Raw genomic sequence first — 14753 nt, forward strand, 5'->3', positions numbered from 1 at the left:
TCTTTCTTTCTTTCTTTCTTTCTTTCGTTCTTTCTTTCTTTTTTCTCTCTCTCTTTTCTTTTCGTTGCAGATCTGAGATCGTTAAACTGCTGAATTTTCTCAAGGGCTGGAGCTCAGCAATGAAAAGGATTTTAGAAGATTCTGCTTTGTGCACCATCGTTGGAGTATTCATAAGAGAACGAGCTCAGGCTGTGTGTTTGGTTTTTGGTGATACCATAGGAAGTAATAACAATTCCATGCAGCTTTGTTGGTACAGCATAAAGTTAGCATCTGTTCTCTTAACTTCTGATGAAAGTGGCTGAGTGACAGAAGTCCCCTGGCTCGAATATGAAAATGTCTAATGAGGAAATATCATGTGGACTTGTGTTCAAAATTTAACCTGAGACACTGCTCAGGTTGTAATGTGTTTTGTCCAGAATTACCAGTCAGAAATAGTCGCCAAACAAACCAGACACTGATTAGTTGCATCCTCGATCTCCTATTTGTAAAAGTGGAGATGGAAATATTAATAAGTTCTTTCTACACCCCCAGTCTCAACATCCTGCTGTTGTGTGTCAGTTTGCTCTCACTTTCATTCCTTATGTGCCCCGTTGCACTTATGAGATCAGTACACAGTCAGCTGACTGCTACTGAATGAAAATACTTTGAGACAGATCACAGGCAGTGTCCTTATCGAGAGAGTTGCCTCATTGTTGGACACATTGATGATGATAGTGTTGCCTTTATCAATTTACGACCATAGACATGAGCTTATCAATAGGGTTTGTTCATTCAGGCATTAATAATCGAGTTCTGGTATATTCTCACTTCCTGTATTTCTCCTTTTCTATGTTGTTTGAAAGATTAGACTGTAAAGAGTGAGAGTTCTTCCATCATTGCTTCAGTTTCATCGAATTAACCAAAGTTCTCTATTGGTGGAAGTAACGAGAGCAGAAACATTATAAACGCCACATGTTAATAACAAGGTTAAAACAGAAAAACTCCATCAAAACCTTAGAGTAGATTGGATATACTTAAATGAGGGTTAATAGTTTCCATATCACTGCATGTTTGTGATTTTATATTGCTGAAAATGTGTTCCACCTAACTCGATCGCCTTATCTGTTTATTTTAATGCCCAGTGCCTCCATGCATTTGAATATATAGAAACAATGACAACAAGACCAATTTGAAATAATCACGCATCAACATTCTTCATTGATTTGAGGATTTGAAGATGTTTCAGCTAATGCACATAGACTTCAGATCGCCAACAGGTGGAGCTCTGCCACGTTATAGTTTACAGACTGCACGATGCACGCTTATGGTGACTCCATGTTATTTTGATCTTGTAGTAATCTAGCAAGTTGCATTCTTCCCAGAACTCATTCTATGCGTGCCACATACAATGCTATATTAAGACATTCTCTATCCCTTCAAAGAACTCTTACTTCAACTATAGAAATGGCTTTTGTCGCCATATTCTTGCTTCTTCTACTCGGTTTACGTTGTTTATTCATTTCTTACACTTTGTCTCTCAGTCTGAATACTTGCAGGCTTCTGCCGACATTTTATATTAATCTATTAATCTCATTCATTCTGTCTTCATTTATTAAACTTTGTCGCCATCTGTACGTCATTTCACTCACCGTTTGTGTCACATTTGAGGCCTCAGCATCTTCCTCGAAATTTGCCTCAATGTTTCTCTCTCATTCACTCAATATTTCCTTTGCTTTAATTTAAATTTCTCAATTTCTTAATTTTGTTTGTTTTCGTATTGCTGCTTTTGACTCCCTCGATGTAAATTCATCTAATACCCTCCCCCTCTCTGTCAGTGTCAGGCATAAAGTCATAGAGATCGACCACACGGAAATAGACCCACCGGTCCAATTCGCCCATTCTGACCAGATATCCTAACCTAATCTATTCCTATTTACCAGCACTTGGCCCATATCCCTCCAAACATTTTCTATTCCTATACTCATTCAGATGCCTTTTGAATGTTGTAAGTATACCAACCTCTACCACTCCCTCTGGCAGCTCATTCCATACACACTCTACCCTCTGCATGAACATGTTACCCCGTAGGTCCCTTTTAAATCTTTACCTCCTCACCTTAAACCTATGCCCGCTAGTTTTGGACTACCTCGCCGAGGGAAAAGACCTTGTCTATTTACCCTATCGATGCCCCTCATGATTTTGCAAACCTCTTTAAGGTCACCCCTCCCCTCCGCCTCTGGCACTCCAGGGAAAACAGTCCAAGCCTATTCAGACTCTCCCTATAGCTCAAACCTTCCACCCTGACAAGATCCTTGCAAATCTTTTCTGAACCCCTTCAAGTTTCACAACATTATTCTTATTAGAGAGATACCAGAGTTACACAGAATATTCCAGAAGTGGACTAATGTCCTGTGCAGCGGTAGCATAACCTCCCAACTGCTCTATGCAATGCCCTGAGCATTAAAGGAAAGCATACTACACGCCTTCTTCATTTTCCTATCGACCTGCGACTCCACTTTCAAGGAAATATGCATGCCTGGGCCTTTACTATGTTTTCTTTCATAATATCCTTACCTCTTAATCTCCATGATTACATCTTCTTCATTATTTTTCTCCATCTATAGTTATTCTGTATTTTCTCTCTACATCTACATGTTATCGCTCTGTCTCTGCCTAACATCTTTTCCCTGTCTCCCTTTCTAGATATGTTTACCCCCATGTGAAAACACGAGTTTATTTGAATGGACTTAGTACTGCTTTGTCCATCGTAATTTTTTGTTGCATGGAAAATATGCGCGTCTTCTTCCTCACTTCACTTCCAGGAGAATATATTTGTCTATCGATGATGAGATTTTATTAGAGACAAAGAGTCATTGAGATGTACATCACGGAAACAGACCCTTTGGTCCAACACATCCATGCCGACTAGATATCCAAATCCAATCTAGTCCCACCTGCCACATGTGAAATGGGAATCACTGGCTGGGACAACATTTATTACCACCCCGGGCTGTCCCCAAAAAGCTGGTGTTGAGTTGCCTTGGAAGGGCTACAGTCCATGTGTGATTTATTGACCCATAAAAGTGTAAAGGAAGCAACCCTCACCCCACCCCACCCCCACCCCGAACCCCACCGATTCAAGCGTTTCATCCACACAACAAGAAGTTAATACAATCTGCAAAAGGGCAGCACTGGGTAATCGCTGCCAGAATGTGTCCAAGGCACAATAACAAATTCCCTCTGAATTCCAGCCTGACAGTATCCCCACTAGCCTCTTTGCTTTGCTGAAGATGTTGACCCCTTTGTGAACGATAGAGGCCATCTCTTTCGCAGTGTCGGTGTCAGTACGATGTCACAAAACCTGCTCAGGCTACACCACTACTGATATCTCTTTCTGTTATAGTGATGTTAATCTTTATCATTTGACCATTGGGTAGTATTATTTAAATGCATCACCGGGCCATACCTGAGCCAACTCCACTGATTGTTCATTCACTTCTATCAAAAAATAGATCAATTGACAATACAATATCAGGTGAGGTCGTTCAGCCCATTCTGCTAGCTCCGAATCACCATCTCGATGTCCTTGTACAGCAGTCGAGTAATACGAAGGTGCAGCAGACGGTGAATAATGCAAATTGCATGTTGGCCTGAAAGTGAGGGCGTTGGAGAACAAATGGGGGAGGTCTCGCTGCAATTTTACAGGGCCTTGGTGAGACATGTCTCGAGAACTGTGTACAGGTTTAGTCACTTCATTAGAAAGGAGATGTTCAGGCTATGGAAATTCACTAAATTAATTCCTGGCGTATGAATTGCAACTGGACAGTTATGACTACAGTCAGGAGACAGTGAGGTCTGAAGATGCTAGAGATCAGAGTTGAGAGTGTGTTGCTGGAAAAGGACACCAGGTCAGGCCGCATCCAAGGAGCAGGAAAAGTGACATTTTGGGCCAGAGCCCTTCAGCAGGAAAGGACAGAGGAGAGGACTTGGGGAGTACAGTGAGACAGAGACTCACTGACATCTTTGCATAGAGAGGAGGAGAACTTCTTCAAGGCAGGCATCCTTGGAAGAGGCTTTGCAGTAAAACTGAAATCAACCAGGAGACAGTGAGGTCTGCAGATGCTGGAGATCAGAGTTGAGAGTGTGTTGCTGGAATAGCATAGCGAGTCAGGCAGCATCCGAGGAGCAGGAAAATCGATGTTTTGGGCTGGAACCCTCTATCAGGAATTTCCTGTTTCTCGGATGTTCCCTGACCTGCTGTGCTTTTCCAGCAACACACTCTCAACTATGACTACATTCACTCAAATGTGGAAGCATTGACAGGATAGGGGAGAGAGCTCATGGAAACCTATAACAAACTAACAGGATTCGACAGGCTAAGCACAGGGAGATGTTTCTGATGAACAGGCGATTAGAAACAGAGTAAGGCTAGGGGGTCGGATGTAGGACTGAGACGAAGATAATATTTTCTATGCAGAGAGTGGTGAGCCTGTAAAATTATTTTGCCACAGATTGCAGTTGAGGTGCAAGTGTTAAAAGTTTTCAGAATGGGTTAGGATTAATGGCATCGCAGGGCATAGTGTAAAACCTTGGACGTTGAATTGGCTGAATTGAGTTGGATGATCAACCATGATTATATTGAATGGCAAAGCAAGCTCTAAAGGGCAAGTGACCTACCCCATTCCTATTTTCTACGTACTATTTGTTTCTATGTAACACACCTCTATCTGTAGCATAAAGAGATGTGTTAATTACGGTAATAAAGAAATAGCATGTTATACAAATAGAATGAGGGACAGTCTGAAAAAAACGTTACCACTTCATAATCTTGTGTAACATAAACAGTGATATTATTTGGCTCAGTACTCACTGAGACATCATTTAATAGCAAGGCTGGACTTATTCATGAATTAAAAGAAACACAGCATAGTGTCACAATAACAAGGTAGAGCTTACGTTATTATTATTAACAGAATTGGGTACAATGCAGTGATGTAAATGTTAGCTGTTGCAAAATATAAAATGAGACGCCTAATATGTAATAAACTGAGTAGGGAATTCATGCTACAATAACTGAAGAAACGGTTTCCCGTATAAACCATGGCAGTTCTCAATACGTTGATAAACAAGCCTTGATCTGATGTAAGGAGCCAGTGTTTATCAAAGGTAAACGTGGAGATGTGGAGTTGAGCTTGGATTCAGATCAACAATAATCTGACCAAGTGGCAAAGCAGGCGAGAGTGACTTAATGGCGTGCTCGTATACCGAATTTTCTTGGGGGTTGCATGTGATATTATAAATTGTTCAAGGGACCCCTGGAGATATAACAGGACGTGTTCTCTCCCACCATGATAAGCGAACCAGAGCCAATTCTGATCAAAACTAATAGACAACAGGTACTGGGGATCTGAAATTTAAGGTGCAAGTCAAGGGAAATCTCAACATGTCTGCAAGAACAATGGAGAGAAGGGGAAAAAAAACAGAATTAACTTTTCCAGTCCAATTTGATTCTCCTTTGGAACTGAAGAGCTGGTAAAGTATTAACTTCAATACTGTTAAACAGGGGAGGAAAGGTGAACCAGAAGGATGTTCAACAAATAAAAAAAAGTGGCGAGTGAGATTAGAAACCAAATATTCCATAAACAGAAGTCAGAAGCAGTGATAATGGCTATAAGGAGGATAACTAATCGATCAACACTGTTGTACGTGTTGACAACAGAATAAGTATCAGCTCTGACGAAAAGAACATCTTGAAAACTAAGACAACGATTGAGGAGTAATATCTGTGTTAAAACGGTGGAGAGAGTTTGCAGTCTGAATTTATTGAACTCTCAAACCTATAAAAGCTGAAGAAGATTGGAATAACCAGTTGATTGACCATAGATTCTGCCTGGCTTTATACATTCGCTTCTGCAAGCACTTGCAATTTAAATAACCCGAGAACTTTCGGGACAACTTTCGCCTTGCAGTTTTCATCATCACATGAACTGCGTGTGTTTTATTTTAGACACAACCGTGTTCATTTTCTGTAGCATGCCACATTATATACTGAAATATTTGCTGTTGATATAATTCTCGTATCTCTTGCCTTGTTTCTCTCCTCCTCTTCCTGTAACCAGTGACGTAACGGATAGGAAGTAGCGGCGCTCGATCTGCTTTTACAAGATACCTCAGGAATTCACCAACAGATCCATCACCAGCTTTCATGAAAGAACTATAACCTGTCATTCACTACTTTTAAGAGATTCAGCCATGCGTGCAATGCATTTATTTTTCCTGTTCATCTCCTGTGAGCATTCTATATCTCATTTCAAACACTGGGCATTAATATTGTCTGTATATAACGATTCTGAAACGATATCTAATATACTCCTAGTATGACCTGGCGGTATCATCTTGCACAAAGATCATCCCTTGAAGAAATGCATTATCCATTAAGGAAGACAGCATTGAAATAATGAATGTCAAAATATTGTATTGTGATAATTACATCTTGCATATTCAATGAATAATGGGGTTTCATAACAGGAAAAATGCACTGCATCTTTCGACTTTTGTTGATCTGAAATTTTCTTGTACAAAAGCAGCCCGACCTCTTCGTTTCCTGTTTAATTAGCAGAAATATTCTTCATGTTTCCCCAGGCAGTGGCTTTGGAATTGAAGTATTGCAATGGCCCGGTTCCAAAACAGTTAAGCTGGGAGACCCAGCACAGTTTGATTACAACTTCACCAGCTCCAAGGCATCAGCCTTTCATTGGTACAAGCTGACAGCAGATGGGAGGCCGGAGTGGGTCCTGACCAGCAGAGAAAACGGCAAGAACGTGGTCGGTCGATGGGAGATTGTGCTTGAAATTAACGAAAGGGCAGGCTACTTCGCGTTCAGAAGGACAACGATGAAGGATTCGGCAGTCTATTAATGTGCAATCCAAACACTCACTGTGCCAGCAATGAACGAGACAACAGTTCAAAAACCTGGTCCTGAAAAGCATTCACTAGACTTTACAAAGATTCCATTACTCAGAACAATGCATTTCACTGCTCTGTTGCTGAAATTGTATTGCACAGAATGTCTTGCACAGGAACTGTAACTAGTCCGTGCTGATGTTCACTCTCTGCACAAGTCTCCACGCACATTACATCACTTAAAGCTAATCGTATCTTTTCTGTCTCTTCCTGTTTCAAACATTTCACTTAGATTTCTTTAAACGAATCTACGATAATTACTTCAGTGGATCTAAGTTCTCAGTAGATTAATAAATGTCTTGATGGTTTTGTCAATTATTCCTTGTCATTCTGAAACTCATGAAGGTGGAGCATATATTTCTCATCGATACTACCAAGCTCTTTCATAATTTTTAGTTTATTTTTCAATTATGATATCAGTCTTGCATATTTTATTGGTTAAACTTTGAAGGCGCAATATTGATGCATATGCATACGAAATCAAATTAATGACACATTGCACTGTGAGATAGAACTGTTCCCTGTTATTGAGCAGGTTTCACGTTTGTAATATGTATGTGCTGTTACAATCGATGCTAGACCTGGCGAGTGTTCCTTGTCACCTGACTTATGTCTAAAGGATGAAATGATCACCTATCGGTGTGAATTGTTCATAAAGGCGTATCTGAGAGCAATAATATTCAATTGCTGTGTGATCGAAGATAGATCAGACAGTGTAGCTAGTGATTTGCCTAACATAAAATGCAGGAAGCAATCAATGAGGTGCAAACAACAAACTGGTTATTTCCTGATTACTATTGACAACCATGATGTTTGTTACACACAATTCAGATCCATTCATGAGCAGAATGCAATTGTCATACCTGCTATAATGCTGTTCCAACTTATGGTTCTAGAATATTCATTTCAACATCTGCACCACTTGGTCATTATTGTATGCTTTATATGACCGCGAGAATATTGTTGTTATTATTCAATCACATTTTTAACTTAATTATCACTTCCATCACTGAATCAGATGACAATTACTGAGTACTGTACTGAACACCAGGACCTCTGGTACAAAGAGACTTCTGGTATGTCAAAAGTGTCAGACTCTCGGCAACATGTTGGTCAAAAACCATGCAGATAGGGTGTTTAGAAATCATGTAACTCCATGTTGAAAAAGAGCATGGGTAAACAAAAAAAAATCGGTTTTCCATTTTATTTTCCAAAGAGAAGTCAGTCTGCTATAACACACTGGATAAACGTGGATTATTGTTTGTGTTTTGAGTCATGATTGTTAAAAATCCAAGTTGATAACATTGGAAAAAGCAAATGCAGGCCATTCCAAATTTCCAGCCTTCCCCATTTCAATTCAGTTATGGTAAATCTATATCAACGCCAAGATCCTATACTATTCCCATGTTTTTGATTCTTTTAGTATTAGAATATATGTTGATTCAGCTGCTGAATACCTACAACAGTCTGAGATACAATAACATAACTTCATCTTACCTTTGTCCAAAATGCTGGAACCATTCAGATTCTCTCACCTGGTGTGAGAGACGTTCCTGGAGAGTGATCCCCCGATTTTTCAGGTCCTTTAGAATTCTACTATGTTCCAATTTCACAGAGAAGAATTTTAAAAGAGGTTGATTTTTAAAAAAGCAAGTTGATCGGTTGATGTTAAAATTCCAAAATTCCTTCGATTCAGGAAAGGTTCCCTGTAACTGGATAACAACAAATATAACCTTTCTGAACAAGAAAAGAGGGAGGCAAAGATAATAAGGAGTTTTATGTCAATTAGATGAACGTCTGTCATGAGACGGTGTTGTAATTGATCATTAAAGAGATTGTGACATTGTAGAAATGGCTGGAGAAACAACACTTCCGGCAGAATCTGTGAGGAGAAAGCAGAATTCGCGTTTCCAGTCCAGTGACTGTTCATCAAAACTGAATTATGATAAAGAATCACCAGACTTGAACCATTGACTCTGTTTTCTCCCCACAAATTTTGCCAGACCTACTTGGTTTCTCCAGGAACTCATGTTTTTCGTTTCAGATGTCCAGCATCCTCATTTCTTTAAGTTATTTTAACGGGCCACGTGGACAAGACTCAATATAGTTGGGAAGATCCAACGTGGTTTCATTAAAGGGAACTTATATTTAACCAACTTGTTGGAATTCATGAAGGGACAACATGAGTCATGGATAAAAGGAGAACCTGCAGACACACTGCACTCGGACTGTCAGAGGCTTAGGACAAGGTATTTGCAGTAAATGAAAGTTCTTGATGCAGGAAATACATATTAGCTTGAATATGAAAGTGGCCGACTGGAGGAAAACAGCAAAACAAAACTGAGAGTTTTCCAATTGGCAGGATGTGACATGAGGTATCCGGCAGGGTTCTACGTTGGGACCTTAATGATTCACAATTTAAATTATTCGACAAGATGAGGGGAGAGAAAGTATGGCAGACAACACCAAAATGTGTCGGGAAAAATGATGTGAAACATTGCAGGATGGAGAACGACTGCAGAATGCAATGTTTCAGAGGAATTTAACTATTCACGTGTAAGAATCACACAGAGTCAGTAACCAGGTACAGATAGTAACCAGAAAGGCAAATTAGATACTAACCTTTATTAGCAGACCAGGTGAACACGAACGTAAGAATAATGTGATTTCATTCTACAGAGCATTGATGTGACTATGAGAAAGAACTGTGTGGGCATTTCTAAGGAAGTATTTAGTGTAAATGGTTCAGAGAAGATTAAGACCTGAAGAGGGTGGAGCGCCTTATCAGTATAGGTTGGAAATGTGCATTTATAATGTCAGAGAGTCATTGCCACTGAAGCTGATAACAGCGAGCGGTGACTTGATTTAAGTTTACAAGGTCCAAAATGACCTTGGCAAGGTTTGCACACAAAAGATATGTTGTCTATTTGGTCAGTCCACAAATTTGTCGAAAACTGTGGTGCTGGAAAAGCACAGCCGCTCAGGCAGCATCCGAGGAGCAGAAGAGTCGACGTTTCGAGCATAAGCGCTTCGTCAGATTCCTGATGAACAGCTTATACTCGAAACGTCGAGTCTCCCGCGTCTTGGATGCCGCGGGCCGGCTGTGCTTTTCCAGCACCACACTTTTCGATTCTGATTTCCAGCGTCTGCAGTCCTCACTTTCTCCTCGTCCACAAATGCGGACCATCATTTATCAAAGTGGTAGTTAGTGCTTTCGCGCAGAGACAAGGAAGGTTTTATGTTTCGGTTGGTTCAATTTTGGAACCCTGATTCAGAGGACAGTGCAAGCAGGAATATTAAATACTTAAAGAAAGTAGGTGGACAGATTCTTGTTGGGCAAGAGAATGAAACGTGATCGCTAGCAAATGGGAATGCGGAATTTGAAACATAAACATATCAGCCATGATCTTACGAAATGATGGGGGCAAGCCTTGCTACTGCTCCTATCATATACTATCATATTTCATACTATTTCTAACTGTTTGAAAGAAAGTTAATGAATACTCGAAGGAAAAGCATGTTCAAAGTTCTCGAACGTGCTTTTATTAATGACTTACATATCTAAACAGCTTTGTTTTGTTTATTTTCAATTGAAATACTATTTTATTGAGACATAATTCAGCAACTTGCGTCAGCGCTTTCGTGTTTGGATTTTTTTACTCTGATTACTGTGTGTGTCAGCATGCTCTGCTCTGGGATTGACAAAGAACAGTGAGGCGCTGGGGCTTGTCATCCAGTGCAATTCTGAAGGAGAAGGGCAGAGGTACAGTTTAGATTACTTTACAGTGTGGAAACAGGCCCTTCGGCCCAACAAGTCCACACCGACCCACCGACCACCCATACCCCTACATTTACCCCTTATCTAACACTAGGGACAATTCACCTGACCTGCACATCTTTGTGACTGTGGGAGGAAACCGGAGCACCCGGAGGAAACTCATGCAGACACGGGGAGAACGTGCAAACTCCACACAGTCAGTCGCCCGAGGCGGGAATTGAACCCGGGTCTCTGGCGCTCTGAGGCAGCAGTGCTAACCACTGTGCCACCGTGAGAGTGCTTTGAAGTGAATATTCACAGTAAAGCAAGTTGATGTAGGCCACATGCACGATTAATCAGCGAACTGGATTATAACCTCTGTGTTGCCAAATCTACTTATGACGGGTGGGTGGCACGAGAACTTGAAACCGTCAGTTACCCGCCTGTGACTGCATCCAGAAATAATAGGCCAACCGATGCAGAAAGGCACCCTAGGAATTATTCAACGTTCAGCAATGTCCGTAGAGAGCAGGGTGAACGAAAGCAATTAGTAATGGAGAGGAAGTTAGGGATATACGGGCAGCAAAATCCCGTGAGACATAAACAGGCAGAACAGTTCCTGCAAAAATCAACATGGTTCCTGAAAGAGACAATCTGACACACTGAGACAGATTGAAAGAGAAACCACGAAAAATAGTCAGAAGTAGAGAGTAAGGGAGAGGGATTTACCTTTTTTTTTTAAAAAAAAGAAAACAAAGTATTCTCCTTTGTGATTCCAGTGTAAATGAACGTGGTTTTTCAGAGATCAAAGATATGGAACTGTAAAGCAGCTGTATTACAAAAACCGCATGTTTAACAGTTCTGTGTAGAAATGAGCAAAGAAATAGAGAAAAACGTTAACAGGTGCACGGCTCTCACACCCTGAGGGCAGTAGGTCACTAACTATGGGTCATAATTTCGAAATCATTAGCAAGAGAGCTAGGAGAAATTTGTTTACTCCGAGCGTTGCTAAGAGCTGGAAACGTGTTGCCCAGGGAGAGTCGTGTTGGTGGATTCGACAGGAGGTTTCAAAAGAGAGTAATTACGCAGCCTGAAATAAATCGCCTAGTTTTCAGTGAGCAGAGACTATATATGTTCTGTGCAGGGGCAAGGCTTCAGTTGATTAACCTGGAGAGTCACAAGGACACTTGCACCATGGAGAAACTGTGCAAATGTGGGGAGTGCGGGACTCGATTCAATTACCCGTGCGAACTGGATATCCATGACCGCCGACACACTGGACTTGTTGGGCCGAAGGGCCTGTTTCCACACTGGAGAGAAGGCATTCACGTGCCCCTCGGGTGTGGAATAAAAAAAAAATTGCAAACGTATCCAGCCTCAAAACACACCAAAGTGTACAGGAGACTGTTCACTGATCGTGATTGTCAGGAACGGTCCAATCCTTCATCAAAGCTCCTGATTGATCAGTTCATTCTGACCAGAGACATTTTACATGCTGTGATCGAGAGAACAGCTTCAAAAGCAAACAGCTGAGACACCAACACACGCACACATGGATCAGTCCCCACTCTTGCTCCACCTCGGGCGACTGTCTGTGTGGAGTTTGCACGTTCTCCCCGTGTCTGCGTGGGTTTCCTCCAGCAGTCCAAAGATGTGTAGGTTAGGGTGAGAATTGGCCACGCTAAATTATCCACAGCGTTCAGGAACGCGTACATTCGGGGCATTATTAAGGGGAAATGGGTCTGGTTCGTCTACTCTTGTTGGTGTGGACTTGGTGGGCCGAATGGCCTGGTTCCACACTGTAGGAATTGTATGGAAGGGATTCATTGTGTCACCCCCATCTTCTGACACACCAATTTGTTCACACTGATGAGAGACCTTACCCATGTTCTGACTGTGGAAAACGCTTTAAAAGTAAAATTGACTTGCAAGTCCATCAACGCATTCACAGTGGGGAGAGATCGTTTCCTTGCTCCCTGAGTGTGAGCATATTCAGGTGTTTATCCCGATTACAGACGCCATCAGCGGTTTCACGCTGATCAAAGACCTTTCAAATGTTCTGCCTGTGAGAAAGGCTTTAAAAGTGAACAGGATCTGTTGACACACCAGCGAGTTTGCACTGGGGAGAGGGCATTCACCTGTTCCACCTGTGGGAAGAAATTCACTCGCTCATCCATAAGACCATAAGACATAGGAGTGGAAGTAAGGCCATTCGGCCCATCGAGTCCACTCCGCCATTCAATCATGGCTGATGCGCATTTCAGCTCCACTTACCAGCATTCTCCCCGTAGCCCTTAATTCCTCTAGACAACAAGAATCTATCAATCTCGGCCTTGAAGACATTTAGCGTCCCGGCTTCCACTGCACTCCGTGGCAATGAATTCCACAGGTCCACCACTCTCTGGCTGAAGAAATGTGTCCTCATTTCTGTTCTGAAATGACCCCCTCTAATTCTAAGGCTGTGTCCACGGGTCCTAGTCTCCTCGTTTAACTGAAACAATTTCCTAGCATCCACCTTTTCCAAGCCATGTATTATTTTGTACGTCTCTATTAAGTCTCCCCTTAATCTTCTAAACTCACTGTGTCCCACTGTGAGACACCAACGAGCTGACACCGGGGACATTTATTTGGTGTGTGTATGTCTGTGTGGAAAACGATTCATTGATTCGCCCCATTTACTCATATACTCGCGCATTCGCACCCAGCAGAGACCATTCGTTCGCTTCACGTGTGGGAGGAGATTCACTCAGCAATCGCAGCTCAATGACGATCAAATTGTTCACATTGACCTTTCAAGTGTTCTCATTGTGAGATCTTTAGGCTCAGAAAGTGTCCGGTGATGTATCAGATGGGGAGATGCCACTCTAAGTGAGGGAACGAATTCATTCAGTCATCCCACCTGCTGAGACCCAGGCATTTTCAAATCGGGGAGAGATTGCTCATTTAGTCAACTTGCTGAGACACCGGCACGTTCATAAGTGACGGCCAGGGCAGATTCTGCTGTTGTAATCATATTCTGCACTGGATCACACGAAGAACTGAACCAAGGTCATTATGTCAGGTGATGTTGCTGATGTTAATATTTCTTATAACTGGGTTGCAGGGCCAGTAAACTCTGGCCGAGAACGTTCACATTGTGTGAATGAATTTGAAAGAAAATTCAAGTTTGGCACTCTGGTCCAGGCAGACAGTTTAAAATACAGGAGTCAAACATGTCAGCTTGTCATAAAACAGCTGAGGTTGGTTTCTGCTTTTCCATTCACTTCCTTATTCGCCAGGGACTAAGTGATTTTTGCACTCCTCCCACCAAAGTGCCCCCCTGCACGTAATCTGTCTTTGAGTAGTTCGCTATGAAACAGCCAAACTGCCCAGTTTTGTAATGTGGTGAGAAAAAGTGAATGTTTCAAGTCACTGAGCTTTCATCAGATCTGAGGAAAGTTAAACACTGAATGGACCGTGAGCAAGGAGTGGGTACGAACTTGAGTCAATTTTGGATGAAGGAAACTAACGAATTCAGAAACTTGTCACCTGGACCCGATGGGCAGCACGGCAGCTCAGTGGTTAGCACTGCTGCCTCACAACACCAGGGACTTGGGTTTGATTTCACCTTCGAGCTATTGTCTGTGTCGAGTTTGCACATTCTCCCTGTGTCTGCGTGGGTTTCCTCCGGGTGCTCCGGTTTCCTCCCACAAACCAAACATGTGTAAGTTAGGTGAAATGACCATGCTAAATTGTCCATAGTGTTCAGGGATTTGCAGGTTAAAGGGAAACGTAGAGTAATGGGGAATGGGTTCGGCTGGGACACCTTTTGGAGGATCTGTGTGGACTTGTTGGGCCGAAGGGCCTGTTTCCACACTGTAGGGAATCTAAGATTCTAAAATCACAGTTCACGTGTTCTGCATGTTGATGTGACTCCAATCAATCATTCAGTCCGGAAAGTCAAAAGGACATTAGCCCAATGGAGAAAACATTGAAATATGAGGAGTTTGGGAAGGGATTCATTCACTCAACTCTTCAATCTCACCTAACATGACTCTTTCACTCAAGTTAAGAG

At 41.9% G+C, this 14753-nt stretch overlaps 1 protein-coding gene and 1 long non-coding RNA gene across 3 annotated transcripts in view; one reads left to right on the plus strand and one right to left on the minus strand.

The window, feature by feature from the left end:
• LOC122543611 (uncharacterized) lies at positions 1-13623 on the minus strand. The gene is made up of 3 exons (XR_006310117.2): positions 13489-13623; positions 8440-8654; positions 1-908 (listed from the first exon to the last, which is right to left on the minus strand). It is a non-coding gene; the product is annotated as an uncharacterized LOC122543611 (long non-coding RNA).
• Positions 13614-14753, plus strand: part of LOC122543594 (epithelial sodium channel subunit alpha-like) — an 18354-nt gene continuing 17214 nt past the window's right edge. Inside the window, exon 1 of one of the 2 annotated variants that reach the window (XM_043682415.2) lies at positions 13614-13747. Coding sequence is in view for 1 of the 2 variants with exons in the window: in XM_043682412.2 (XP_043538347.2) it covers positions 13754-13760 (7 nt within the window). In the remaining variant the exon portion in view is untranslated. Of the gene's footprint in view, positions 13761-14753 lie in introns of both variants that reach the window. The other variant, XM_043682412.2, reaches the window with a different exon arrangement.

Source organism: Chiloscyllium plagiosum, unplaced genomic scaffold (genome assembly GCF_037043375.1).
Source record: "Chiloscyllium plagiosum isolate Xiang-an unplaced genomic scaffold, Cpla_swu_hap1 HiC_scaffold_27, whole genome shotgun sequence".
Classification (NCBI taxonomy): Eukaryota; Metazoa; Chordata; class Chondrichthyes; order Orectolobiformes; family Hemiscylliidae; genus Chiloscyllium; species Chiloscyllium plagiosum.